A 23,485-nucleotide genomic window follows, 5' to 3' on the forward strand; every position below is an offset into this window, starting at 1 on the left:
TTTATATTTTAGTCAGTATGTTAAAAATATAAATATTCTAATCAGTTGAAAACATTACTAAATGCTATGCTAGACAATGAGGATGAAGTTTGGTACAGTCAGATATCTATGCTGATTTTAGCAAGGTAGACCTCAAGTGGGGAGGAATAAACATATTTCCAGATTCTGAGGCCAAAGCTTCTGAAAGGAGATAAGGCTCCTGAGAATTTGGAAGCTCTCTAAAGCCTATTCTAATTATGCAGTTGTAATCTACACAATGCAAGTCACACATTTCCTGGACACTAATCCTTTGTGCTACTTCTCATTGGCGGCTAATGTTATTACAAAGGAAGAGTCAAAGTCCTACAGAATAATGGGTTCTTAGCCACCTCAGAACTACAAGTAATTCTTTTCAGAGGTTTTAAAATCCTGCCTGAGATCACAGCCTGCAAAGAACACCTTTGCCAGAGGGAACTTGGATGCAGAGGGCCCTGAGTTGAGAATCAGAGCTGAGGTGTCACGCCATCATTTTCACAGGTACGTGAAGCAAGGGACCAGAATTAAGCAGGACATGTTTGAAGGAAGCAAAGCCTTAGGTGTGAATCAAGTGATAATGATCCAGTACTTAATGCTTAACTTGGCAGACGAAGGTAGTTCATAGCAAGCAGAATTCTTTATGATAGCAAAATCATGGAAAATTAAATGTCCATCAGTAGAAAGATGGGCCACATAAGCTGTGGTTTCATTCAGTGGGATTCTACATGCCTTTCAAAAGAATGATGTTAAGCTATACTTAACTGCCATGGAAAGCCATTTCCACCATATTGTTAAGTGAGAAAAGGAAGTTGTACAATAAGACAAATTGTATTCTTACTTAATGAATGTAATTTTATACACAGATTTTATGTGATTATGAATTAAAATTTTGTTTTAAACGGACCCAGTCCTTAATCTTGACTTTCCCCCCCCCCGGTTTTAAAATTGATTACATTTTACTACATCTTCCTTAAATCATTTTTTTGTTGTTGTAGTGGAAAACATGTAGCATAACATTTACCATCTTAACCATTTTAATGTATAGTACAGTAGCCTTCACTATAGACACATGGTTGCGTGATATCTCTAGAACTTTCTCATCTTGCAAAACTGAAACATTATATCCACTAAACAGCACTTCTTGTTCCCCTCTCCCACCCAACCCCCAGCCCCTGATAACCACCTTGGACTTTCTGTCTCCATGTGTTTGATTACTTTAGATACCTCATATAAATGGAATCATGCAGTGTTTGTCTTTTTGCGACTGATTTCTTTTACTCGGCATAATGTTCTCAAGGTTCATCCATGTTGTTGTGTGACACACCTTTTTTATTAAAGGTGGAATAACATTCCATTTTGTGTATGGACACACACACGCATCACATTTTTTATCATTCGTTTCTTCATGGACATTTGGGTGGCTTCCATCTCTTGACTATTGTGAATAAGTCTGCAATGAACATGGGTGTACAAATACCTCTTCAAGATCCTGTTTTCAAGTATTTTGGATAAGTACCCAGAAATGAGATTGCTGGATTATATAGCAATACTATTTTTAATATTTTGAAGATTTTCCCATACTGTTTCTCATAACATCTGCACCATTGTGCATCCCCACCAACAGTGCATAAGGGTTTTAATTTCTCGAAGTCCTCGCCAGCACTTGTTATTTTCTGTATTTTTTTATTTTGATACTGATAACACATTTTTTTCATTGAGCACTGATTATGTGTCGGGCTCTATTCTGAGAGCTGCTGGTACAGCTGCTGAAACAAAAGATGCCAGAACAGGAAAAATTTTCTGAGCATGTGAAGCATGTCTTGAAGCACAGAAGAAGCGCCCCAGGATAAGCAGTGGAGCTGGAGCGGGTTGGCGGGCAAAGAAGAGAAGGGAACCTAGAAAGCAGGAGGCCCTTCTCCTAGTCCCTGGGTAAGATTATCACCAGACTTTAATGAGTAGGAGGTGATTACTTAAACCAGAATCAGTTAGAAAGCAGAAAGTCTGCTTCCTAACCCAAAGAGAAGGTTACCAATTGCTTGATAGGCAACAATTAGACATTTATATGACAACATTCTTTTCATATTTTGTCACATATAGGCATGTAGTTGGAAATCTTTCTTATGACAGAAAATGGGTTTACTGTTTCTTGACATTTTTTCATGTTTGTAAAGCAATAAACACGAAATAATGAAATAATCTATTATTTATATAACTGACTAAAAGAGTTAAGATTTTGGAGCCTAGAGTGCGCAAAACCAGACAATCAGTGCCTGGCATGGAACACAATAGTCTAAATGTGTCTGTTTATCTCTGGACCTGCTACACCTGTTACACCTTAATGAAGACCCAGAGGGAAGGCACTCCTACATCCACAGCCTATTTTTTCTCCATACACTTGGCACCCTATAGACACCTCACCCTGTGACTATTTCTTTACACAGCTATTTCTCCAAAGGAACTCTGATCCCCTTAAGCTCAAGCACTGGGCAAATTCTCCTTGGTATCATCAGAATGATGGCCATCAAAGGTCAGCGAAAATATATGGTGATGAACAAATTCATTTCTCGTGGGGCATGAGGAGGCTCTAGAAGCTATCCAGGCAAGAAACATTTGTGGCCTTCATCAGAGGAGTACAGTTAAAAGTCAAGGGTGAGCAAGAATTCAAGTGCCTCCCAGATTTCTGGCTGGTATGGCAAGGCAGTTCTAATCAGTGAGAGGGGAAAGGGCCGGCAGAGGGGGAGAAACAACTTGGACAGGCTGAGTTTAAAATGCAAGAGAAATCCAAGTGGTGGCCTCCTGAAGGAGTTAAGGAAGACAGTCTCACCTGCAAGGCTGTATTTAATGCTCATCAGCATGTGACGAAAACCAATCAATGGGACATTCTGATTATTCAGGTCTTTGCTGGGCCACTAGAATTTTCCTGCAATTAGTGCCTCCAAGATGGTTCTCACAATCAGATATGTTTGAGAAACATGATTTAAAATTGTGGGAAAGGCTTTCTTTAGTACCATAAGGCTGCCATCTCTTTTTCTTTCCAGTGGTATTATTCTTCTGCAGCATATTCAAAAATTAGAAAGCAACCACCATGCAGCTTAAATCCTGTAATAGGGCCAAGTTCCATTAAATCTGACCAAGGCATCCTCCAGAAGAGAAAAATGAAAAAAATTCTGAACCCAAATGCAAAATCTAAACTCCTCAAAGAAAACCCTCATCCCAGACCCCCACACAGCTAAATACATCTATTTCAGGAGCAAATACATTTCAAATGAATGTATTTCAGGATCTGGCCCGTAACTGCTCCTCTCCTGTCTACTGGTTACCATCAGAGAGCCACGATGCTATAGCATACATGCCACTGATAGAATGAAATTTTCACAGGAAGTAACTACATGAACCAAGTATTACAAGTAATGACAGAAAGTACTCCACTGTGTTAGGCTCTGGGAAGGGAAAGAGAAAGAATAAGTGATGGTTGGTTCTTATCATCTGGTGGGCATGTTGGACATGTACCCAGATAAGCTGGAGCCATGGAGGAATGCAGTGCGTGTCATGATAAGGGAACAGGAAGAGGACATACGGTCAAGAGAAGAGCGAAATCTTGACTTACAAGCAAGGAAGAGTGGAATGATTTCATTATACAAGAGGTCTATACTTAGCCCTGAGGAGTGAGTTATAGTTTTACAGGTAAAGGGAGAGAGATGGTAGGGTCCTATTTTATAATCCAAGGAAATTGGGGTTCATGGAATGCAGTAACTTTTCCAAAGGAACACAATTAATACTCATTGGAGATAAGGTTTGACTCTGGGCCTCTTTGACGCCAGACCCATGTCTTCCACCCCTACCCCAAGCCATAAGGATTCAAAGTGGCTAGAAGGGAAAATGTGTTGCAAGGCTATGTCAATGCAGGTCAAGTCACAAGCTGGGGGCGACGTGAATGCCTGACTAAGGAATTTGGAATTTATCGTCTGGGATTTTAGGGGGAAGTGTGGGGGCTTTGAAAATGGATGAACTTTTCCATGATGTTTTCAGACAATCAAATTATCTTTCTCTAGACAATGGACAATGGAAACCAAACACTGGAAATTTGGGGGAAAGTGAAGAGAGAAGTAGTGAAAATCAGAATTTTTCTTAAGGTGAAAAATATTACTTAAAAAATGTCTAATCATTGCCTCACAAGACAAATTCTGAAAATTCTGCTGTGATTAAATACAGACTTTAAAATAAATGAACATGCCAACACCATTCTTCTAACTCTTCCAAATTCTTATTACCCAATGAATATATCTTAGAACTGCTTGTAAGTATATAACAGATAATAGATAAAGATTCTCCGAAGTGTAGAAAGTATTTCTCTGATCAACCTAGGATTCTGGGTGCAACTGTAGTTACACCTACCAACTGGGATTTAAAAAAATATTCTACTATACAAATCCTGTACTAGCATTTAAGAGTAAGCCAATCAGAATAAATCATGAACATTTTCATTGCTACCTATGGACTAGATTTCTCTGTGGGGCACAAGGTATGACAAGACTTTTGATTCCTTAATTTAGGTATCAAATAGAAACCCATTTTTTTTGTCCTTTCTCTTTTTAGGGCTGCACCCACAGCATATGGAGGTTCCCAGGCTAGGGGTCAAATCAGAGCTACAGCTGCTGGCCTACACCACAGTCACAGCAATGCCAGATCCGAGCCATGTCTGTGGCCTACACCACAGCTCATGGTAACACCAGATCTGTAACCCACTGAAGGAGGCCAGGGATCGAACCCACAACCTCATGGTTCCTAGCTGGATTCATTTCCGCTGCACCATGACAGGAACTCCAGAAATCCATTTATTTTTTTTATTAGGAAATTTTGAATTGTATAGGGGTAACTTCAAGAGCAGAGATCATCTCTCACCCTAATTATTAGAGCTCTCTCCATTACCTCAAATATATCTCATGCATTTTCCAAAAGTTTAATTAAAGTGAGATGACTGGAATAATATCATAGTAAACATAAGACAAACTAATAAAATCATAATTTTTTTCTTTCATTCTTTCTCACTGTGCTAAAAGAGGCATTCCAATTTTCAGTAATGAGTTACAGTTTCTATGATACTAAATGCCTTCTTGATATTTGTCTTAAAGAAGAATAAAATTTGGTATTATGTAAGCTCTAGTGGTGTGGGAAAATGACACTATGCCATGCGGACCTTAGAGATATTTCCAAAAAAATGAATAAAGCAATTTCTAACCCAAGAAATTTTAAATTCTTTACAATAAGATTTTAGCAAACCTTAAATGGCTAACTTAATTCTCTATAAACTCTGCAAAGAGAATATACACACACACACACATATCTATACACATTATTTTATATAACTTAGAAATATACACAATCTATTTTAGGTTAAACAAGTGTAAATGTATATATATTTAATGTGTGCATTGTTTAAAAACCGCATGTTGAAATATTTATAAATAATATATTAAGAAATAGAGAGTTCCAAGTGGTCTCTTTTAAGATAAACTTATTAAAGCAAAAGCAGTTTGAAATACAATATGTGCATGAACTTCCTACCTCCCAACTTCCCTAAGAAAGAAGTACAGACTGTCACAACCAGAAAGTCATTGAAAACATAATGTCACTCTCACAAGGGCATTCTTGGGGAATCATGGTTTGTTCTCTTCACCTCTTCCGGAACATATTTAAACAATGAGATGCAGTACATAAGAACTATCAAAAGGGAGCACTTTTGAGCCACCAAAATTGTGTGTTCACCTAAAAACCACAATCTCCCAACTACAGACAATGATACTATCTCAGGTATTTTATGTGCTAAAATGATCATTAAAAATTAAGCACCACATATAAGCTGCCATTTAGAATATTAATTTACCTTTGCTAATCATCTTTTTAACTTGAGGCTAAAAGAGTTCACTTACCATTCGGATGTGCAGGCTCTGTCCAGGAGATGTTAAAGGAGTGAGGTGAATATGAGTGCACTTTGGGGGCTGGCACGCCTTCAGGGGCCCCCTCGTCAGTCAGGGCCTGGCTGGCCTCACTCACTGTGCACCCACCCTCCGTGCAAGCCTGGACAGAGAGGCAAAATAAAGCACATTTCACTCTCAGTCCACAAAGTTTAGATGAGCACTGAAGAGACAGAATTCATCTTTTGAGTTTCAGACTCTTGAAACAAAGCTCTTTCAGGCCCCCAAAATAAATGTGTTTCAGTACTGAGGTTTGATGTTTAATGAGTTTGCTTTTTAGGACATGAGACAGCCCTCCAATAATTAAACAATAACCCAGTATGTAAGAATGTATGAATTAAAATGTATATCCCAAGTAGGAGCCTAAGATGGGGCATATATTGACTGTATGTATAGCCACAATGAAATTATCCTCACACAAAGGTTCCTAAGATGAATTCAACACACACACACACACACACACACACATACACACATGAGAAAAATACTAGAGGTTGAAGACTACTTCAGGACAAAACAAGTGATCTCTTGAGGAAAAAAGATGCACAGAAAATATAAGTACTTTCTGTTTATTATAGTGTGAGCAATACGTTTAAAGTATAACACACTGTGATATGAAATAAAACAATATTTCTTACAAATCAACAATAGAGCAGTTGCTGAGTGGCTGTTTAATGGCTTAAAGGGTCAATTCATTTACATGTGCCAAAAGAAGTGAGCTTCATTTCACAGCCAACGAACTTAAAATGATCACAGAATCCCCTGATTCCCTAACGAATGCCAGAAACTAAAGAAAGAAAGATGTTAAAGACATTCAGAAACTTCTGTGAACACTTTCATCATAAACTGCAAATAATTCCAAAAGAAATGTTCAAGTGTATTAAGAAAATATCATCCCTACCTAACTTACCAGTTAAGTATTTTTCCAGGAAATTGAGACATACCTAGTTTTTCCAGCCTACATCTGTAGTAAATATTGGCAAATATGTCTTTCTATAACACAGATATTTGATAATGACACATAACTTTTGTTCAGTACCTCTTTAAGTTACAGCTGTAATTTATAAAATAAAATGTAAAAGTCTTTCCAAAAAGCACCACATTTTAACAAGAGCAATAAGGAGATGAAGCAAAATCATAGGGCCATGTGAAAAGCAGGCAATTATTCAGTCCATTTTCATGGAAGGTAGATATTACTAACATTAAAAAATGTCTGAAATCAATACATACACACTACTATAAATAAAATAGATAACTTACAGTGGTCTACTATATAGCACAAGGAACTGTATTAAATATCTTTTAATAACCTATAGTAGAAAAGAATCTTAAAAAGAATAGATTTATATGTGTGTGCGTGTGTGTACACACATATATAACTGAATCACTCTGCCATACACCTGAAACTAACACAACATTGTAAATCAACTCTACTTCAATTAAAAAATAAAGGCAAAAAAAATGAAATACCTCTCTATTTCTTCCTGCCTGCTTTTTAGTTTGATATTGAAGAAATGACCTTTTGATACTGACAGCCATTGGTATTCTTTCTTCCTGAAGACAGGAGAAAGCTGACTGACTCATAAAGACATTTTCCTATACTGAAGTATACTATTTGTAAAGTTGTTGCAAATAGTTGCAAACTCTTTGTTACGAGTAGCAATAAATGGTCAGGAGACACAGAGATCCATCTCACTTCCTATTATAAGAGACAACAGAATAATTTCTCAGTGTAAGCAAGTTTCAGATGGGTTCAACTGTGGCCTGGGCATGAAATTGCATTAAGATTGGGGACCTAATTAACCTCTGTGGGTTTCCCCTAATGCCTCAGCTGTGGCGCGTGCATATCTATGTAAGAGATAAACCAGACTCCTCCTGAAAACGGAATCTTTCCAAATAAAGAGAAATCAATTGAGCTTGTGATTCCAGGCTCTAGGACATATCGCTGTCAGCTCAAGAAACAACTCCCTGAACACTGAAACAGAAAAATTAATACATGTCCAACGTACTAAAAGTCCACCAGAAACCATAGCTGGGAAAGAAGCCACGTGGGACAGATGAGTTATCAAAGGAAAATGGACAAAGGAGCATTTTTTCTAGCCCTTAGAGAGAGATAAACCTGTCCACTTGCTTTCCTAGATTTTTTTTTCCCCTCAGGAAGGGAAAAATGTTGCAGCATGTTACTAAGAAACTCACACCACACTGGGATTTAATCCTAATAATAGTCTATTTGTCACTTTTGTTTCTCTTATTCATGGCCTAAGAATTTCTCCCTACCAACTCTTCCCAAGAAATACTACATATACTCCCTCTCTCCATTTCTCTCTCCTACTTGTACTATACATATATTTAAATATATATATTTACTATGTATTATATATAAATATATTTAAATTATGTATATAAATAGATAGATTTACTATATAATTAAAACTGAGTGTGAATTAAATTTCACTTTGAGAATTTGGGAATAGAGAATTCTGGGATTGATGAAGACACCCTCTGGTTTGGAAGGACTGTTCGTTGGGCTGTATCATCAGAGACCCAAACTAGCAAGCTTGATAAAAAGCCTCTTAAGAAGCCAAGGCATTTATGAGAGAAATTTTCTTGTAAACTGAATTTACAAAGGGGCTGCTGAAACAATAGAATTACCTGCAAAATATTTTATTTTTGTTCTTTTTTTCCACATTCTTTTTGTATGCATCTAGAGGTGCTAAGTGAGCAGTGCAGCATCATAGTGCCCTCAATAAGGAAATAAGTGTTCTTAAAGTTGCTTCTGGTTGGTCTAATCTAACTGATATCATCTAAATGAAAGTGAGCCAATCAGTATCTTATTTGGCCTGCCAGCACCAGAGGCCACTGCATTGAATGCAACTGAATGCTGTTTAAAATTCTACTTTGGAAAAACAAAATAGTGGGATGGATCAATGCTGTCTTCATGAAATGGTAAGGTCTTTGAAAGCCTCTGAGCAATTAAAATAATAAGGGGTTTCCACCCATTTCCTACGGCTTTTATCAATTACAACGATGTTTTCATTTTTGTTTTTTGTTTGTTTTTTGTCTTTTTCTGTCTTTTCAGGGCCACATCAGTGGCATATGTAGGTTCCCAGGCTAGGGGTCCAATCAGAGCTACAACTGCTGGCCTACAGTACAGCCATAGCAATGCCAGATCTGAGCCGCATCTACGACCTACACCACAGCCACAGCAATGACGGGTCCTTAACCCACTAAGCGAGGCCAGGGATGGAACCTGCAACCTCATGGTTCCTAGTCAGATTCGTTTTCGCTGCGCCATGACGGGAACTCCTGCTTTTGTTTTTTAAATTGAGAAGTCACACTACTACCTCAATGAGTAGCTGGTCCAAATAGGAGATTCAATTTTGTCACAATAGGAGTTCCTGTTGTGGCACAGTGGTTAATGAATCCAACTAGGTACCATGAGGGCAGGTTCAATCCCTGGCCTTGCTCAGTGGGTTAAGGATCTGGTGTTGCCATGAGCTGTGGTGTAAGTCACAGACATGGCTCAGATCTGGCATTGCTGTGGCTCTGGTGTAGGCCGGTGGCTACAGCTCCAATTTGACCCCTAGCCTGGGAACCTCCATATGCCTCAGGTGTGGCCCTAGAAAAGACAAAAAAAAAAAAAAAAAAAATTGGTAAAATAAAATGCGTAACTAATAAAACTATATCAATTATTTTTGAAATCATGACTGTCAAGAACATCCAAAACTAGCATTCTCTTTTCCAATAGTTTGTTTTCAGATTAGGTAGGGTGTCATGATGTTAAAAATGCAGCATATTCTCAAGTATGAAGAAAAAGACCAAGACCGTGTTATTTAGAAATTATTATTATTATTTTTTGCCTTTTTGTCTTTTTAGGGCTGCACCCACAGCACATGGAGGTTCCCAGGCTAGGGGTCAAATCAAAGCTGTAGCTGCTGGCCTAGGCCACAGCCACAGCAATGCGGGATCCAAGTGGAATCTGCGATTTACACCACAGTTCACAGCAATGCTGGATCCTTAACCCACTGAGAGAGACCAGGGATGGAACCTGCATTCTCATGGACGATAGTCAGGTTCATTAACCACTGAGTCATGATGAAAACTCCAGAAATAGTTTTTTTTTTTTAAAGGTAAAGCTCATCATTTCCTATAATCTTTTCCAGGAAATATATTTAGCACTTAACATACTGCTTAATCCATCAAGAAGCAAACAGCTAGCAGTGATATGAATATTATCAAACCATACCTATCTTGATACCTGTCTGTCTTATTATCTTCATTATTTACTGACTTCTTATCTTTACCAGAAACTATCACACTTCTCAATGCCATTTGCTGAGTGGAGTCATTCATTATGCTGTTTCTCCCAGAAGAAAGAGCATGTATTTGGAACAGCGCGGTCCCTGGCTCTGACATTTTGCAGCAAGTTATTTGATTCATATCAGGAGTCTGAGATTCTGTATGAAATAAATATACTCCGTGTTCATTCATTCATTCATTCATTCATTCAAGAATTGTTTGTGAGAGTCCAGTTCTCATATACCACACTTAACTCTACAGATAGAACTTGGAAAGATGCAGTTTCTACCCTTCAGAAATTTATGAAACTACAGGAAACATGAAATGAAGCCACATGAAATAACATGCCTGCTCCAGTCTGGAGCAAATCATATGCAATTCCTATGTATTTCCCTCTAATGCCTGCCTAAAGGTTTGTTATCTGTATGTTTTGTTTCCCAGCACTTAGGCCACATGCTAAGACTATCTGCAAAGGCAACACCACTTGGCTGAGAACCTGATCTCCATCTATTAATCTAACGACCTTGAAAACCAGTTATTATGTTGAAACTGTGAAATATACACTAATCCCTCAATTAACCAAGATGAACCTAAAATGTTCTGGTTCATTTAATTTACTGGTTAACAGAGTTAAAGCAAAAAACATTTTAGTTGGATACTTCCTGAAAATATATCGGTGTATTTTCTGCCCTAATAAATACAGTGAAGTCGAAAACGATATGAACAAATTTATTTTCCTGACAAAAGTTAGGGCAAAGACTTCCACATCTTTATGACATCTGCATCAACATTATTCAGTGGCTGACAGGTCTTGTTGGACGCCACGGAATATTGTCTGGGGTCACCTTTGTAGCATCACAGAGTTTTAGGGTTGAAAGAAACATCCAAAATCACTTAATTCAAAGTCCTGATTTTAGGCTTGAAGAACATAAGACTCAGTGCAATTAAGTGAATTTGTTTTAGGTCACTCAGTGAGTGGCAAAATCTGAGCTAAAACTCAGGAGAGCAAACTCCTAATCTACTCCCCAAATACTCCCAATCTAGTAGCATTTCTCAAGCTATTGCAGATTTATAAAATATAGGAGATTCACATAGATTTTCGTGGACATCAAAGAACATCCTAAAAATGGCCTTGAAAGTAGAACTTTGCTTCGCATCATCTGCCTCCTTCTAACACAAATCCAGAGCACCATAATTTCTGTTTAATTTCAGTTGCTTCTAAGCAATAGGGATTTTTTTCTTATTTGACATGACCGGTCTTGAAACTAGTGTGGACTTTGGTTATTAGCTTTTGAAAATGAAGTTAATACACTTCCTATATCTTGGGTAATAAAACTAAGTAATCAACTTGCTGATTCACAAACCCATCTGGGTGCTGAACACCGAGGCACATGGAGCCAGTGCTGAACAGGAGTCTTAACACTGTCTGATTGCCCTTGTTTTGTGGTGTCAGGTCAGACAGTTAGCAACAGTTGAATGTAGTTTATTTTCTCGTGGTATAATATTTAGAGCATTCAAGAGCATGTTAAGTAAAATGAATGCATACACAGTGTCTACATAAATGTAAATTTATTCATAATCAAGAGCAGAATATTTTCTATGGCATTTATCAAAGCAAATATCCTTATATAGGTATTGCTATAAAATGAAGAGTGTGTTTAAAACAAATAGGGACAATCTCATGTTTATATTCAGTTATTTTCAGATGTGCTATTAAACTTAAAAAAGATTATATTTCATCAAAAAACAAAAGGAACTACTGAGTATAAATTCCACAGTAATATCAAGGTCTTTTAAAAGACCTTTGTGGAAAAGTGCTATTTTGCATTAAAAAAAAATGCTATTGCCTGCCTGAACTGTGTTGATTCCAGGGTTTTATTAAGAGACTTTCTCTCAAGATAGAAGTGTAATGTAAACCAGAATATAATAATAATCAGGACTATTTGGGGGTCATTTAAACCTTCATTTAAAGATATAAGACCTACATTTTCACACTGTGCCTTGTTCTCAATGATACCAGTTCTAGGGGGAAATAACCTTAATAATCCAAGCACTTTTTTTTTCTTTCAAAAAGCCCTCGACGATTATGATATTGTGCAAATAACTAAAAAGAAATAATTTCTGATCATCCCACTTTAGATTTGGAGAAATCTACTGATTCAGCTTGTTCTTCCGTCATTTTGCATAGCATGAAATAAATACATAGTAGCAGATCAGCAGGATTTTTGTTTTGTATGTGAGGTGAGTTTTCAACATAAGTAACAATACGTGAGACTTTGTTGTTAAGTGAAGGATGGAGAGAAGATGAGACAAAAGAAAGGGAAGCAGCAAGGGAAGGGATACAGACAGAGAAAATGAGAAAAGTAAAGTGAACTTACTCCTAGCTTGATGAGATATTTAGTACCAGGGAAGAGGTTTCGTAGCATGTGATCCTGAAAAAGTTCTGTGCTGTTATAGATGACATCCCAAATGGTAAAATCATGCGTGTGATTTGAAATATATAATACATAGCGCTCCAGAATTCCATTTACTTTTCTTGGTTGTTTCCACCTGGGAATGGAAAAATATAGCATTATTATCATCATACGTTCAAGTCAAATCTGAAATGTGCAGGATTTTTAAAGGATACGTGTGAACTTGGTTGTATGCTATCTATGTAAAGTAACACACCGAGAGCTCAAAAGTGATTCACTTAAAAAAAAAGTAGCTGCTAAAGCTCTATTCTGAATAGTATAAAAATATGACATAGTGACTGCTCTCTAGCTACGTATAATTTCAATTAGCTAACAATACAAAATTATATGAGTGAGCACCTGACTTTGAACTCGCACCACAGAACAAAAATTGGGAGAAGCAGAATGTCTGAGATCTTCTGAGAAATGAGAGGGAGAGAATTACCTAGTTTTTAAGTCATAACTGTCTTGAAATAAATGCAGCCATCTAACCTAGAGTTAATAAGCAAGTACAGAATACAGAATAGGTGAGGACTAGAAGGAGGCTGAAGTAGATAAATAGAACTTGACTAAGGTGACACACCACCCAGCTACATTAGATTGGATACATAATACATCGACAGGATTTGGTCGGCAGAAGGAAAAGTAGAGGATATTCCAGATCAGGGCTACAAGGTGTCAGTGGGAATGAGCAGGACAAGTCATGGAATAGACAGAAATTGGGAAACTGAGAAATAATTAGAGTGGTGAGAAATCTTTTAAAGTCAGTAAAGTGGGCTCAGGAAAACCAATAGGAGAGTTTAGACTTAGAACAATGGGATATGAATCAATGTTTTTCAGCTTAAATAAATATCATAATTTATTCAGTTCAAACTGAGACCAAGAGTGATGAATGTAAACAGGTATTATTTGGTGGGAAGAGAGGTCTATTCAGTTTTAATTCAGGATGAAGTGAATTAAATCATGGATTAGGAAAAGGATAACAACCACTAATATAAAAAATAATCTGAACTTGCCAATATATGACAGCTTCTTTCTGACTTAACCTGCATGGGAACAGGACAATCCTATTTTTTCAAAAAGAAAAAAATATATTTATACTCTCTTATTCCAAATCATGGCAAATAATGCCTCACATACGAAAAACCCAAGGCCATCATGTAAATGGTCAGTTTTTCCCTTACTGAAGTTTGCACAGAATCTGCATACATGTGTAGCTCAGCCTGATTGCATAAAGACAAAATGGAAATTAAGTTGGCAAGTGATAATCAAAGGTTCCCAGAACCACTGAACTAATCACTTCTATGCATTTAATCACAATAAAATTAATTTTCTGTCACAAACCTTTCCCTTGATTGAACTCACTGGGATTCTTGCAGGAACCGGTGTGTGACAGTGACATTTCTACTTACTGTACGTATATAGTTCTAGAATCCAGGATGGTCAGAATCGGGGGATCGACATGTTCTGGTGGCAGCTGTGCTGTGGACAGTGTGACCATGGAACTATTTGTACATCCCACACGTGTACAGGCACTGAGTCGAAACTGGTGGGGTGTAAATGCTGCTAAATCTAGGGGGGGAGGGAAACAAGAATTTATTTACCATCATATTTTTTATTTGGACCTCACTTATCTTCTACTTTCCTACTTCTTAGAACTGTTAAAGCTTAAAATAAGAATCAACAGTCATAAAAATCAATAGCAATAAAATATAGACTCTTTTATCCTTTAAAAACGCTGTTATTTTTAAACAGACCAGTATCAGTCAAACTCTTGGTTTAACTTTTTTCTGTTAGCAATTTGACTGTTTCCTTGATTGACTGTGACCAGGTAAATCATTTTCTGAGTTTAGAGTTAGTTCAAGGGCTCTGTTAAAAAATGAATGAGACATTTAAATTATTTTTAAAGCATATTTGAAGACAACAGGACTTGCTTTTGAAATGCAAATGTGTAGCTTTGCTCTTGTAATTCCTTTTGCTGAATTCCTTTCTTCTCCTGTCCACCTGACCTACTACCTATTATTTGACCTTCAATTCTTCCAGGCTCAGTGCAAATGCCAATTTCTTTTGGAAGATTTCCCTAACACATAGTGCCAGTGACCTCTGGCACAAAGTGGAGCTATTATCCTCATCTTCATCTCACAGGGTTTTGTGCATACCGTTAGCATAGCACTTACCACACTGTCATAATTATTTGTTTCCATGACTCTCTGATTCATTGGACTGAACATTCTAAGGGTGCTATATTCATTCTGGATCCTCAATATCTAGCACAATGCCTGGTGCACTGTAGGATTGAATATATGTTTGGATAAATTAAGAAAGAATTAATGAATGAGATGATCAAGATATAGTTGAGCTAGGTATGAAAGATGATCAAGAGAGAGGAGAGTACCCTAGTCAGTAATAATCTCTCCCTCTGCTGAGCTTGCTTAGTACTTTATACCTATCTGTCTAATAAGTCCCATATTCTCTCGCTTGAGAAGAAAGTAGTCTATAATTTATGAATTCAATTCTGAAATACCCTGGACACTTCATTTATAAAGTTATCAACAGTTATTTTGTTGAACAAATCTAAGCAAAGCTGAGTCAACTTTACCAAGATTTAAACACAGTTCACACTTTTATACTGCTAGAAAAAAAATCATTCTTTTCTGGAATATTTTTGAAATAAGGTAGTTACAATGGAAGCAACCCATCTTCTTAAAGATCTTTGACCTTGAACCATTATAATTTCACCTTTAAACAGATGAATGAAATGCAACGTACTTCAGGGAAATAGATTTTGCACTGCACTGATAGCAAAAGTAAACTGGGAAGAGAATACTGATTTTCATGCAAAGTATAATCAGTTGATTCAATATGTAGATCATCAGAATAAAAGCAAAAATTTTTTATACTAAATATAGTTACTCTAGAACAAAAAGTGATGATCAAGAAGAGACTGGCAATGCTTTATGATTAAGCCTTCTTTGCTTCACAAATTTATCCTACAGGAACTCAACAGTACCAAGTTGAGGTGGGGGCACCCCCAGAAAATGGGGTTAGAAGGAAGTGGTGAAGGCAATTTGAAGTTGGTATGAAAAGAGCATGGCCTTGCCAGGGACCTCTGAAGGATGGCAGGAACAGCTACACCATGTATGCATAAGTCAGACGGAACTGGGACCTCTGAGGGATGGCAGGAACAGCTACACCATGTATACACAAGTCAGATGGAACTGGGGTGGCCTCATTTGGAAAAACATTCTATGAAACCTACCAAGTTAAAAATTAGGAAACAGTGGACTCAGACGCAATGAAGAGCTTAAACTATTTACTGTGGAAAAACTTCATACCAAAAAACCCAAAACAAAACAGGTCCTACTGGTAGGTCCAATCTTGGCCAAAACTACAATGTGTCTGTTAATATATTATATCGGCTGTGTCCCTATTTTCATCGTCTTCTCTTTCCGATTCTCAGGAACCTGATGACCTCAGCATCCCATCTCTCCCATCTATCAGAATTCCTTGCACTCCTGAGAAAGGGATGCTGGGGATTTGACTCAAAATCCAGTTTCAAAGGACAGAGAGCCTAGAGGAAAGGGGAAATCCCTGATGGTTAGTCAGTGCAATTAGGGCAAAGCTGTCATATGTAAACATGAGAATATATCCATCTGTTCTGAATGGATATGTGGCAGCCGGAGACAGTATTTCATAGGGCTGATTCCAAGTGACTTTGGAATATTCTGAATGAGACTTTCTCTTAGTCATACCTGAGTGTCTTGGTCAGCCAAAAACCAGACTGGATGCTATAATGTTCTTTGGTCAGTGAACTCTGTGGTGCAACAGTTTTCTTGCTTTCTTACATTCTAGCTTGTTGAGGCAGGGATTCAGCTACCTAGTTTGAGACTGGTGAAGAAATCATAGCATTCTTAAGTGACCTGGTACTTGTGTTTGCTGGAAACGACTTGCATATTTGGGAGTCCTTAGTTATCTTGAGCTGGAGGGGTGAGAATGCACCATCATAGTGTCACCATAGCACAATATCTCCTTATCACTGAATGCCCCACTATAGGCTCCATGCTTTAAAGGTGACCTTGAGGATGGAATTCTGAAACTTACCCAGGATATCTGCCTTGAATGGCATTAGCTTCCTGAAGCAATTAGTTATAGGATTACTGTCTGTGCCTGGAATCCACTCTAACAGAATCTTCTTCTCCATAGATTGGGAAGCATCCATGTATGTTATGGTTGGGACATGGCGAGACTAAGATGAGGAGGTGAGTTTGCTTAAAAGGGTCATACTGCTAGAGAGGGCCAGTATGACAGGTGAGGCAGGATTGAAGTAGAAAATACCAATCTTGTCAAGTCTTCGATTCCTGGTTAGCCTTTACCCCTAGACTACTTAACGTATTGAGAAATTTGGGAAGGCTGATGAATTTTAGGAGATTAGCATGGCTTTAGATTGAATGTTGACTAGGGTTTAAGGCTGTTAGTTCTATAAGATATGAAAAGTGCCATAGAAAACAGAACAGAGCAAGAATAATCAGGAGTGCTCAGGAGTGTTAACTAAAATTATTGTCAAAATCAGTTTACAATATATGTAAATCAAATCATTATGCTGCACATCTTAAGCTTGTAAAGTGCTGTATGTCAAATATATGTCAGTAAAACTGAAAGAAGGAAAAAAAATTAAGAGTCACTGGAGCCCACACAAACAAGATTACATTTCTGGCAAAGGCTTTTTGGCAAAGAAAGAGTGATGGTAAAAGTTGTGGGCATTCTGAGTGAAGGCCAATTCCAGGAGAGGGGGAAATGCAGAGCAAAGGCTTGGAAGGGGGAATATACCTGGTGTGGGTAAAGCAAGAAGTCTACCATAGCTGGAGCACAGCAAATTGGGCAGAAAGAATTAAGAGGTAACATCAGAGATACAATAAAGGCCCAGATCACATGAGCCTTGTAGGTCTTTGCATGGGTTGTGGGTTTTAATCTGAGAACCTACTTAGAAAGCCACAAGAGGATTCTGAACACAGCAGTTGCATGGGCAGATATGGATTTTGTGAAAATCACACTGGGTGTTGGGTGGAGCATAGATTATAGTGAGCAGAGTATAAGCATTCTTGGTATATAAACATGCAACTGCTTTTCGTGTGTTGATTTTATACCAGGCAACTTGATTGAATTTATTTACTCTTCCAAGAGTTTTTTGGTGGAGTCTTTAGGATATAATATCATGTCTTCTGGAAATAGAAGTAATTTTATGCCTTAAATTCCTATTTGCATGCCTTTTATTTATTTGTTTCCTGATTTCATTGGCTAGGACTTCCAATACTGTGTTGAATAAAAGCATTGTCTTGTTCCTGATTTTAAAGGAAATGCTTTTAGCTTTTTGCTACTGAATATGATGTTAGCTGTGGACTTATTATACATAGTCTTCATTATGTTGAGGAATGTTTCTTCTATACCCAATTTGTTGAAAAATTTTATCTTGTTAGATTCTGTCAAATGATTTTTCTGCATCTATTGAGATTTTTTATATGATTTTAATTTTTATATTATTAATGAAATGTTATATTTATTGATTGGCATGTATGGTGAACTATTTTTGAATCACAGGGATCCATCCCACTTGATCATGGTGTGTGAGGCTTTTAATGTGCCATTGAATTTGGTGTTCTACTCTTTGCTTGAGAAATTCTGCATCTGTACATCAGGAGTATTGCCCTATAATTTCCTCTTCCTGTAGTGTCCTTGTTTGGCTTGGGTATCAGGGCAGTGTTGGTCTTATAAAATGAGCTTGGGAATCTTTCCCTCTCTTCATGTTTTTTGGAAGACTTTGAGAAAGACCCATGTTACTTCTTCTTTAAATGTTCAGTAGAATTCACCAGGAAAATTATCTTGCCTTGAGCTTTTCTTTGTTGCAAGGTTTTTGATTACTGTTTCAATCTTCTTACTAGCAATCGGTCTGTTCAAATCTTCTATTTCTTCATTTTGTGTAAGGCAAGTCTGGAGGTGATCAACTCCAGCTGTAGTTTCTTTGTGAAAGTTTTTATGTATCCTTCATTCCTGAAAGACAACTTTGCTGGTGAAAATATTGTTGGTTGGCATTTTTTTTTTCTTTTAGTGCTTTGAATATATAATTCTACCCTCTCTTTACTTGTGAAGTTACTGCCTAGAAATCCACTGATAAACTTATGGGAATTCTTTCATTTTTGAGATTTTTTTCCTCTTGTTTTAAAATTCACTGTCTTCAATTCTAGACAGTTTTATCATAGTGTGTCTTGGAGATCAGTTTGGCTTGAATATTTGGGGTGACTTACTACCTTCATGAACTTCAACATCCAAATATCTCCCCAAATTAGGGAAGTTCTCAGCTATTATTCCTTGTAATAAGCTCTCTGCTCCTTTCTCCCTCTCTTCCTAGGACTCCAATGATGTGTAAATTGGTTCTTTTAATTGTGTTCCATAATTCATGTAAGCCTCCTTCACTCTCTTTCACTCAGTTTTTTTTTTTCTTTTGCTTCTCTGACTATATGATTTCAAATGACCTGTCTTCTAGTTCACAAATTCTTAGGCTTCGTTGAATTTGCTCTTGAATCTATTGACTTTTTCAGTTCAGTTTTTAGATTCTTTGACTCTAGGATTTCTGTTTGTTTTTTCAAGTGGTTTCTATTTCTATGTTGAGCTTCCCATTTTGTTCATACATTATTTTCCTAATTTTATTTAGTTGTGTATCTTTGTTTTCTTGTAGTTCACTGTATTTCCTTAAGGGGATTATCCTGAACTCTTTATCGATATTCATGGATCTCCATTTGCTTAGGGTTACTCATGAGAGTTTTATTGGTTTCCTTAGGTGGTGTCATATTTCCTTGATTATTCATGATCCTATAGATTACGGTATATGCTATTTGAGAAAGCTTCATCCCTTGATTACATGGGAACAGGCTGGTGCCTGGGTTCATTGGGCTGAGTCTTAAGCCCAGTTTTTCTAGGGCAGGCCTGGCACTTGAGTCTACAGTGATGCACCTACAATCTGTATCTACATGATGTGTAATGGATCCTGGGTCCTGGGCAATTAACCAGGTGCCTAGGACTGGGCTACTGGGTGGGTCCAACATCTGAGCTTGTAGTGGCTGGTCCAGTATTTGGCTATTCTAGGAGCCAGTTATTGTGAGAGCTGACTTGGAGCTTGAGGACATGAGGACTGGCTTGGATCTAGGACAAGCCTGGACCTGGAACTACCAGAGCTGGCCTTTGCTTTGGGACCTCAGAAGCTGACTTGGAGGTTGTGTCTGCAGGAGCTGGTTTTGCACATGGTTGGGCCAAAGGCCTGAGGATGTGCGGGAGTTGGACTTAAAACTGGGGCTACAGAGGTTGAATCTGGTACATGGGAGCTACCTGTGGCCATTGGAACTGGCTGGAACCTGGTTGGCCAATGGCCTGGTTTCCTGGGGACTTCCTGAGAGCCTGGATCTGAGAAAGACATCTGTAATTGAAGGAGTCACATGAGGCCACGGGAGCCTAGTGCAGGGGTGAGCTGGGGCCTTGGGTTTGCATGAATGCTCTAGGATACTGGGTTGGAGAAGCTGCCTGGAGCTGCAAAAGCGGCCTGGGGCCAGTTTTCTCCTACTTTTCACTTGGCTGAATTTGTCTCATTCTTTAGGCTCATCCTCCTCTGAGTGATCTTTCTTGATCATCTAACAGTGTGGCCACCCCCAGATATTCTGTCATATCTCCTTGTTTAGTCACTTATCATAATTACCAGAAACATGTCAGAATTTGCCTTGTCATTTGTTTCTTGACCTTATATCCTTCCCAGGAGAAGGGAAATTCTTCACATACAGAAAGATATTTTCTTTTGTGTTCATCAAATAAACTCCAGGATTGGTGAGATCCAATTTGCACAGCTTTGTTTGTGGAGTAAATGAATGGGCAAGACCAGAGGAAGACTTCTATCAGTGCTCCTAACCCAGATTGCCATCTGTTCTAAGAAATAGAGTAATATCTAAAAATCACCAAGAATCTATTGAATACAATTCATCCAACAAATGTAATTGAGAGATGAAGGTGATTTGCTATTGAAAAACAAGAAAAAGGAGAAGCTGTACTTGTTGGAATGGCAAAACATAGTTCCCAAACATGAACACTTCATGGAAAAAAAAAAAAGAGGACAGAGATATACCAAAATTATTAACAGTGGTTTTCTCAAGGGGAGGTTGTATAGATGACTTAAATTTAATTTTTTGGTTACATATATTTTTCAAATTCTGTGATATACATGCATATATTAGGTGGAGAAGAGACAGGCAGGGTTTACCAATATCAATTCATTATTTAAGGAAATGTGTGCCCAAGACATATTTGACACATGCCCTATTACACTTCCTACATCATACTTCTCCTTCCCTCAATGACTTCAGCATTGGCTCACTTTTCTTTTCAATCATAATCCCTTTTTTGGCAGCTCCAACATCCTCATGGATGACTCATCTCTGAATCTGGCTTCACTTTAACTTCCTCAAATGTAATGCCCTTCACTTCTGCTTCATTTATTCAATGTGCTGCCGAGTTATACCCACTCCTTGATCATCTTTGGAAATATTTCCAAGATTCTTAATCTAAAAGCTGCCCTCTCTTGACCACAAACTGGTGAATTCCCACCTCTTCCACTTATCACATCAACACAATCACTCCTTTGCCCCCACAAAATGTTCAGCCTCTTTTATCTTATTTCCAGAGTATTGGAACATTTGTGTTTTTTCTTACTATAACCTTTGATCATCCATTTCAAAGCCATACTCTCTGGGTCCCTAGAGTTTTCTACTTCCTCAATTCTCTTCTATATCTGCTTTCCCAATTCCTAGCTGTGGATAAATTTCATCATCTTATTTCTCTAATACAGAAGCATTAGCTCTAAGATGTGACTGAGAGACATTGCTGAACATAGTAAAAAGAATCTAGTATAATTTTAGGTTTTCTGATTTGAACTGGACCCTTGGCACTCCTCAGCAATCCTTGTCATGTTACCTCGTTTCTCCCTTCATTGTATTTATTGTCTTTATTTTCTCCTCTCATGGTTTGGCTAATTATCTGGAAGAAGCAAGTGGGGGCTAAAGTTGGAGCTCTTAGGTATAGCTTCCTCCTCTAAACCCCAATTGTTGTCTGTGCTGTGGGAGCTGAGATCAATGTAGTTGTCCTATTAACCTATGTCTTTTTTTCTTCTGCTCTTCCCTACCTCTGACCCTTTGTCTTTCCCTCATTTAAGCTTCTCTCAATTAAATTACAAGTTCAGAATCTATCAATAAAATAGGTACTCTTTACAGACAGAATGTATCTGGTCAGAAGGCAGGAAAAAACCCTCCTGGACAGAGGGGGAAGAGAGAGGATGTGAGGTTCAGATACAATGTTGGGGAGAAATAAGAAGTGCATAGACCCTCCATCACTTCCCCACCTCAGATTCCACAGATTGATGGGCTAAAGGCAGAAGGAAGGAGAAATACACGTGCAGACTCTTGGGGGGAGGGCTCTCACCTCTGACATCTGTGGTCAAGGTAGAGTCTTAGGGGGGAGACAGACGCCAGTCAAAGAAAAGACCTTGGTGGATGTGGGCAGGTGGGGCCACAGGAAACACTGCCCGATTTCTGTTTCCCAATATGGCAATGAAGTAGTAAAAACATCTACTAGATCTGAGGGGTTATCTCAAGAGTGATCCCTTTGCATAGAGGAGGAAAGCACCCTGAAGGGCCACACTCTAAATGCCAAGAAACCATATAAGACCCTGGAAGTTCTCACACCATCTACAGGGTGGGTGGGTGGGGGACCCTTGAGAGTGACTGTGGTTTATTGACTAATAACTAAACTGTATGAGAGTAAAGTCAGATATTAAGCCAAGCTATAAAAATAAAGACAAACATGCACAGAAATTGAGCTATGGATGGGTGTCTTATCGACTGAGATTTACAAAGGTTCCATGTGCAACTGGCACTTCATTTATGCTTCTGAGGAACACACAGCCAAGATTTTCAAACCTATGCAGAATTAATATTTCATCCAATTTGTTAAAGATAAATTAATTCTCCCCCCCCCCAAAAAAAAATAATCTGTTAGGCCACATATCTGGTTTGGGAAATCCGATGGCTCTACTTTTACTACCCTAGGAATTGAGGATTTTCTTTGGATTCTGAAAATTTAAAAAACTATCAACTCTATAGTATAGAAGAAAGCCAGCCTGATTAAATAGCTTTCTTGACTTCCAAGTCATTTTTATGCCTGTCCTGTCCACCCCAAAGTGGATTATTCTCAATGTATTTCCATAAGAAGATGAAGTGTCACCAGTGTCCTTTGAATAATGAGGCATGAAAAAAAGAAGGGACTAGAAGCTAACGTGATACAGGGTGGAAAGAGCTGCACAGGTGACCTGATTGGGAAATCCTTGGTAAAATGGGAGGAGATGGCCAGGACAAGGGACAGGGAAATGAGAGAAAGAAAAGAGGAGGCAGCATCAGGTGGGGGTGGGGGAGGGCGGAGGAGTCACTGTGTGAAAAAGGGAGATTTAAAAAAATAATAATAATTAAAACAGTGAAAAAAGAGGATTCCGGGGGAAGCAGGCAGAAGGCATTCTTCAGGGGTGAAGCCATAAACAAAGCCAGCGATTTAAAATTTAAAGCAAAGAGGAATGTGTTGATGCTTCTCTTCCCTCCCTGACTGCATCTGATTTGGTAATATGTCTGTACAGATCTGATTAGGTCTTTCAAGGGCAATGTA

The 23,485-nt window shown here is 38.1% G+C and overlaps 1 protein-coding gene across 1 annotated transcript in view; it reads right to left on the minus strand.

Annotated features, from left to right (window-relative positions):
- The window catches only part of USH2A (usherin), an 837,868-nt gene that overhangs the window by 401,678 nt on the left and 412,705 nt on the right, over positions 1–23,485 (minus strand). The window contains exons 34-36 of the mRNA XM_021064292.2: positions 14,155–14,314; positions 12,668–12,839; positions 5,946–6,093 (exon numbers count right to left, since the gene is read on the minus strand). Of these exons, the coding sequence (XP_020919951.2) occupies positions 5,946–6,093; positions 12,668–12,839; positions 14,155–14,314 (480 nt within the window). The remainder of the gene's footprint in view (positions 1–5,945; positions 6,094–12,667; positions 12,840–14,154; positions 14,315–23,485) is intronic.

Source organism: Sus scrofa, chromosome 10 (assembly GCF_054392235.1).
Source record: "Sus scrofa isolate SSC_HxYL_T2T_F1_AM1 chromosome 10, Sscrofa_HxYL_maternal_Yorkshire_Landrace_v2.0, whole genome shotgun sequence".
Lineage (NCBI taxonomy): Eukaryota > Metazoa > Chordata > Mammalia > Artiodactyla > Suidae > Sus > Sus scrofa.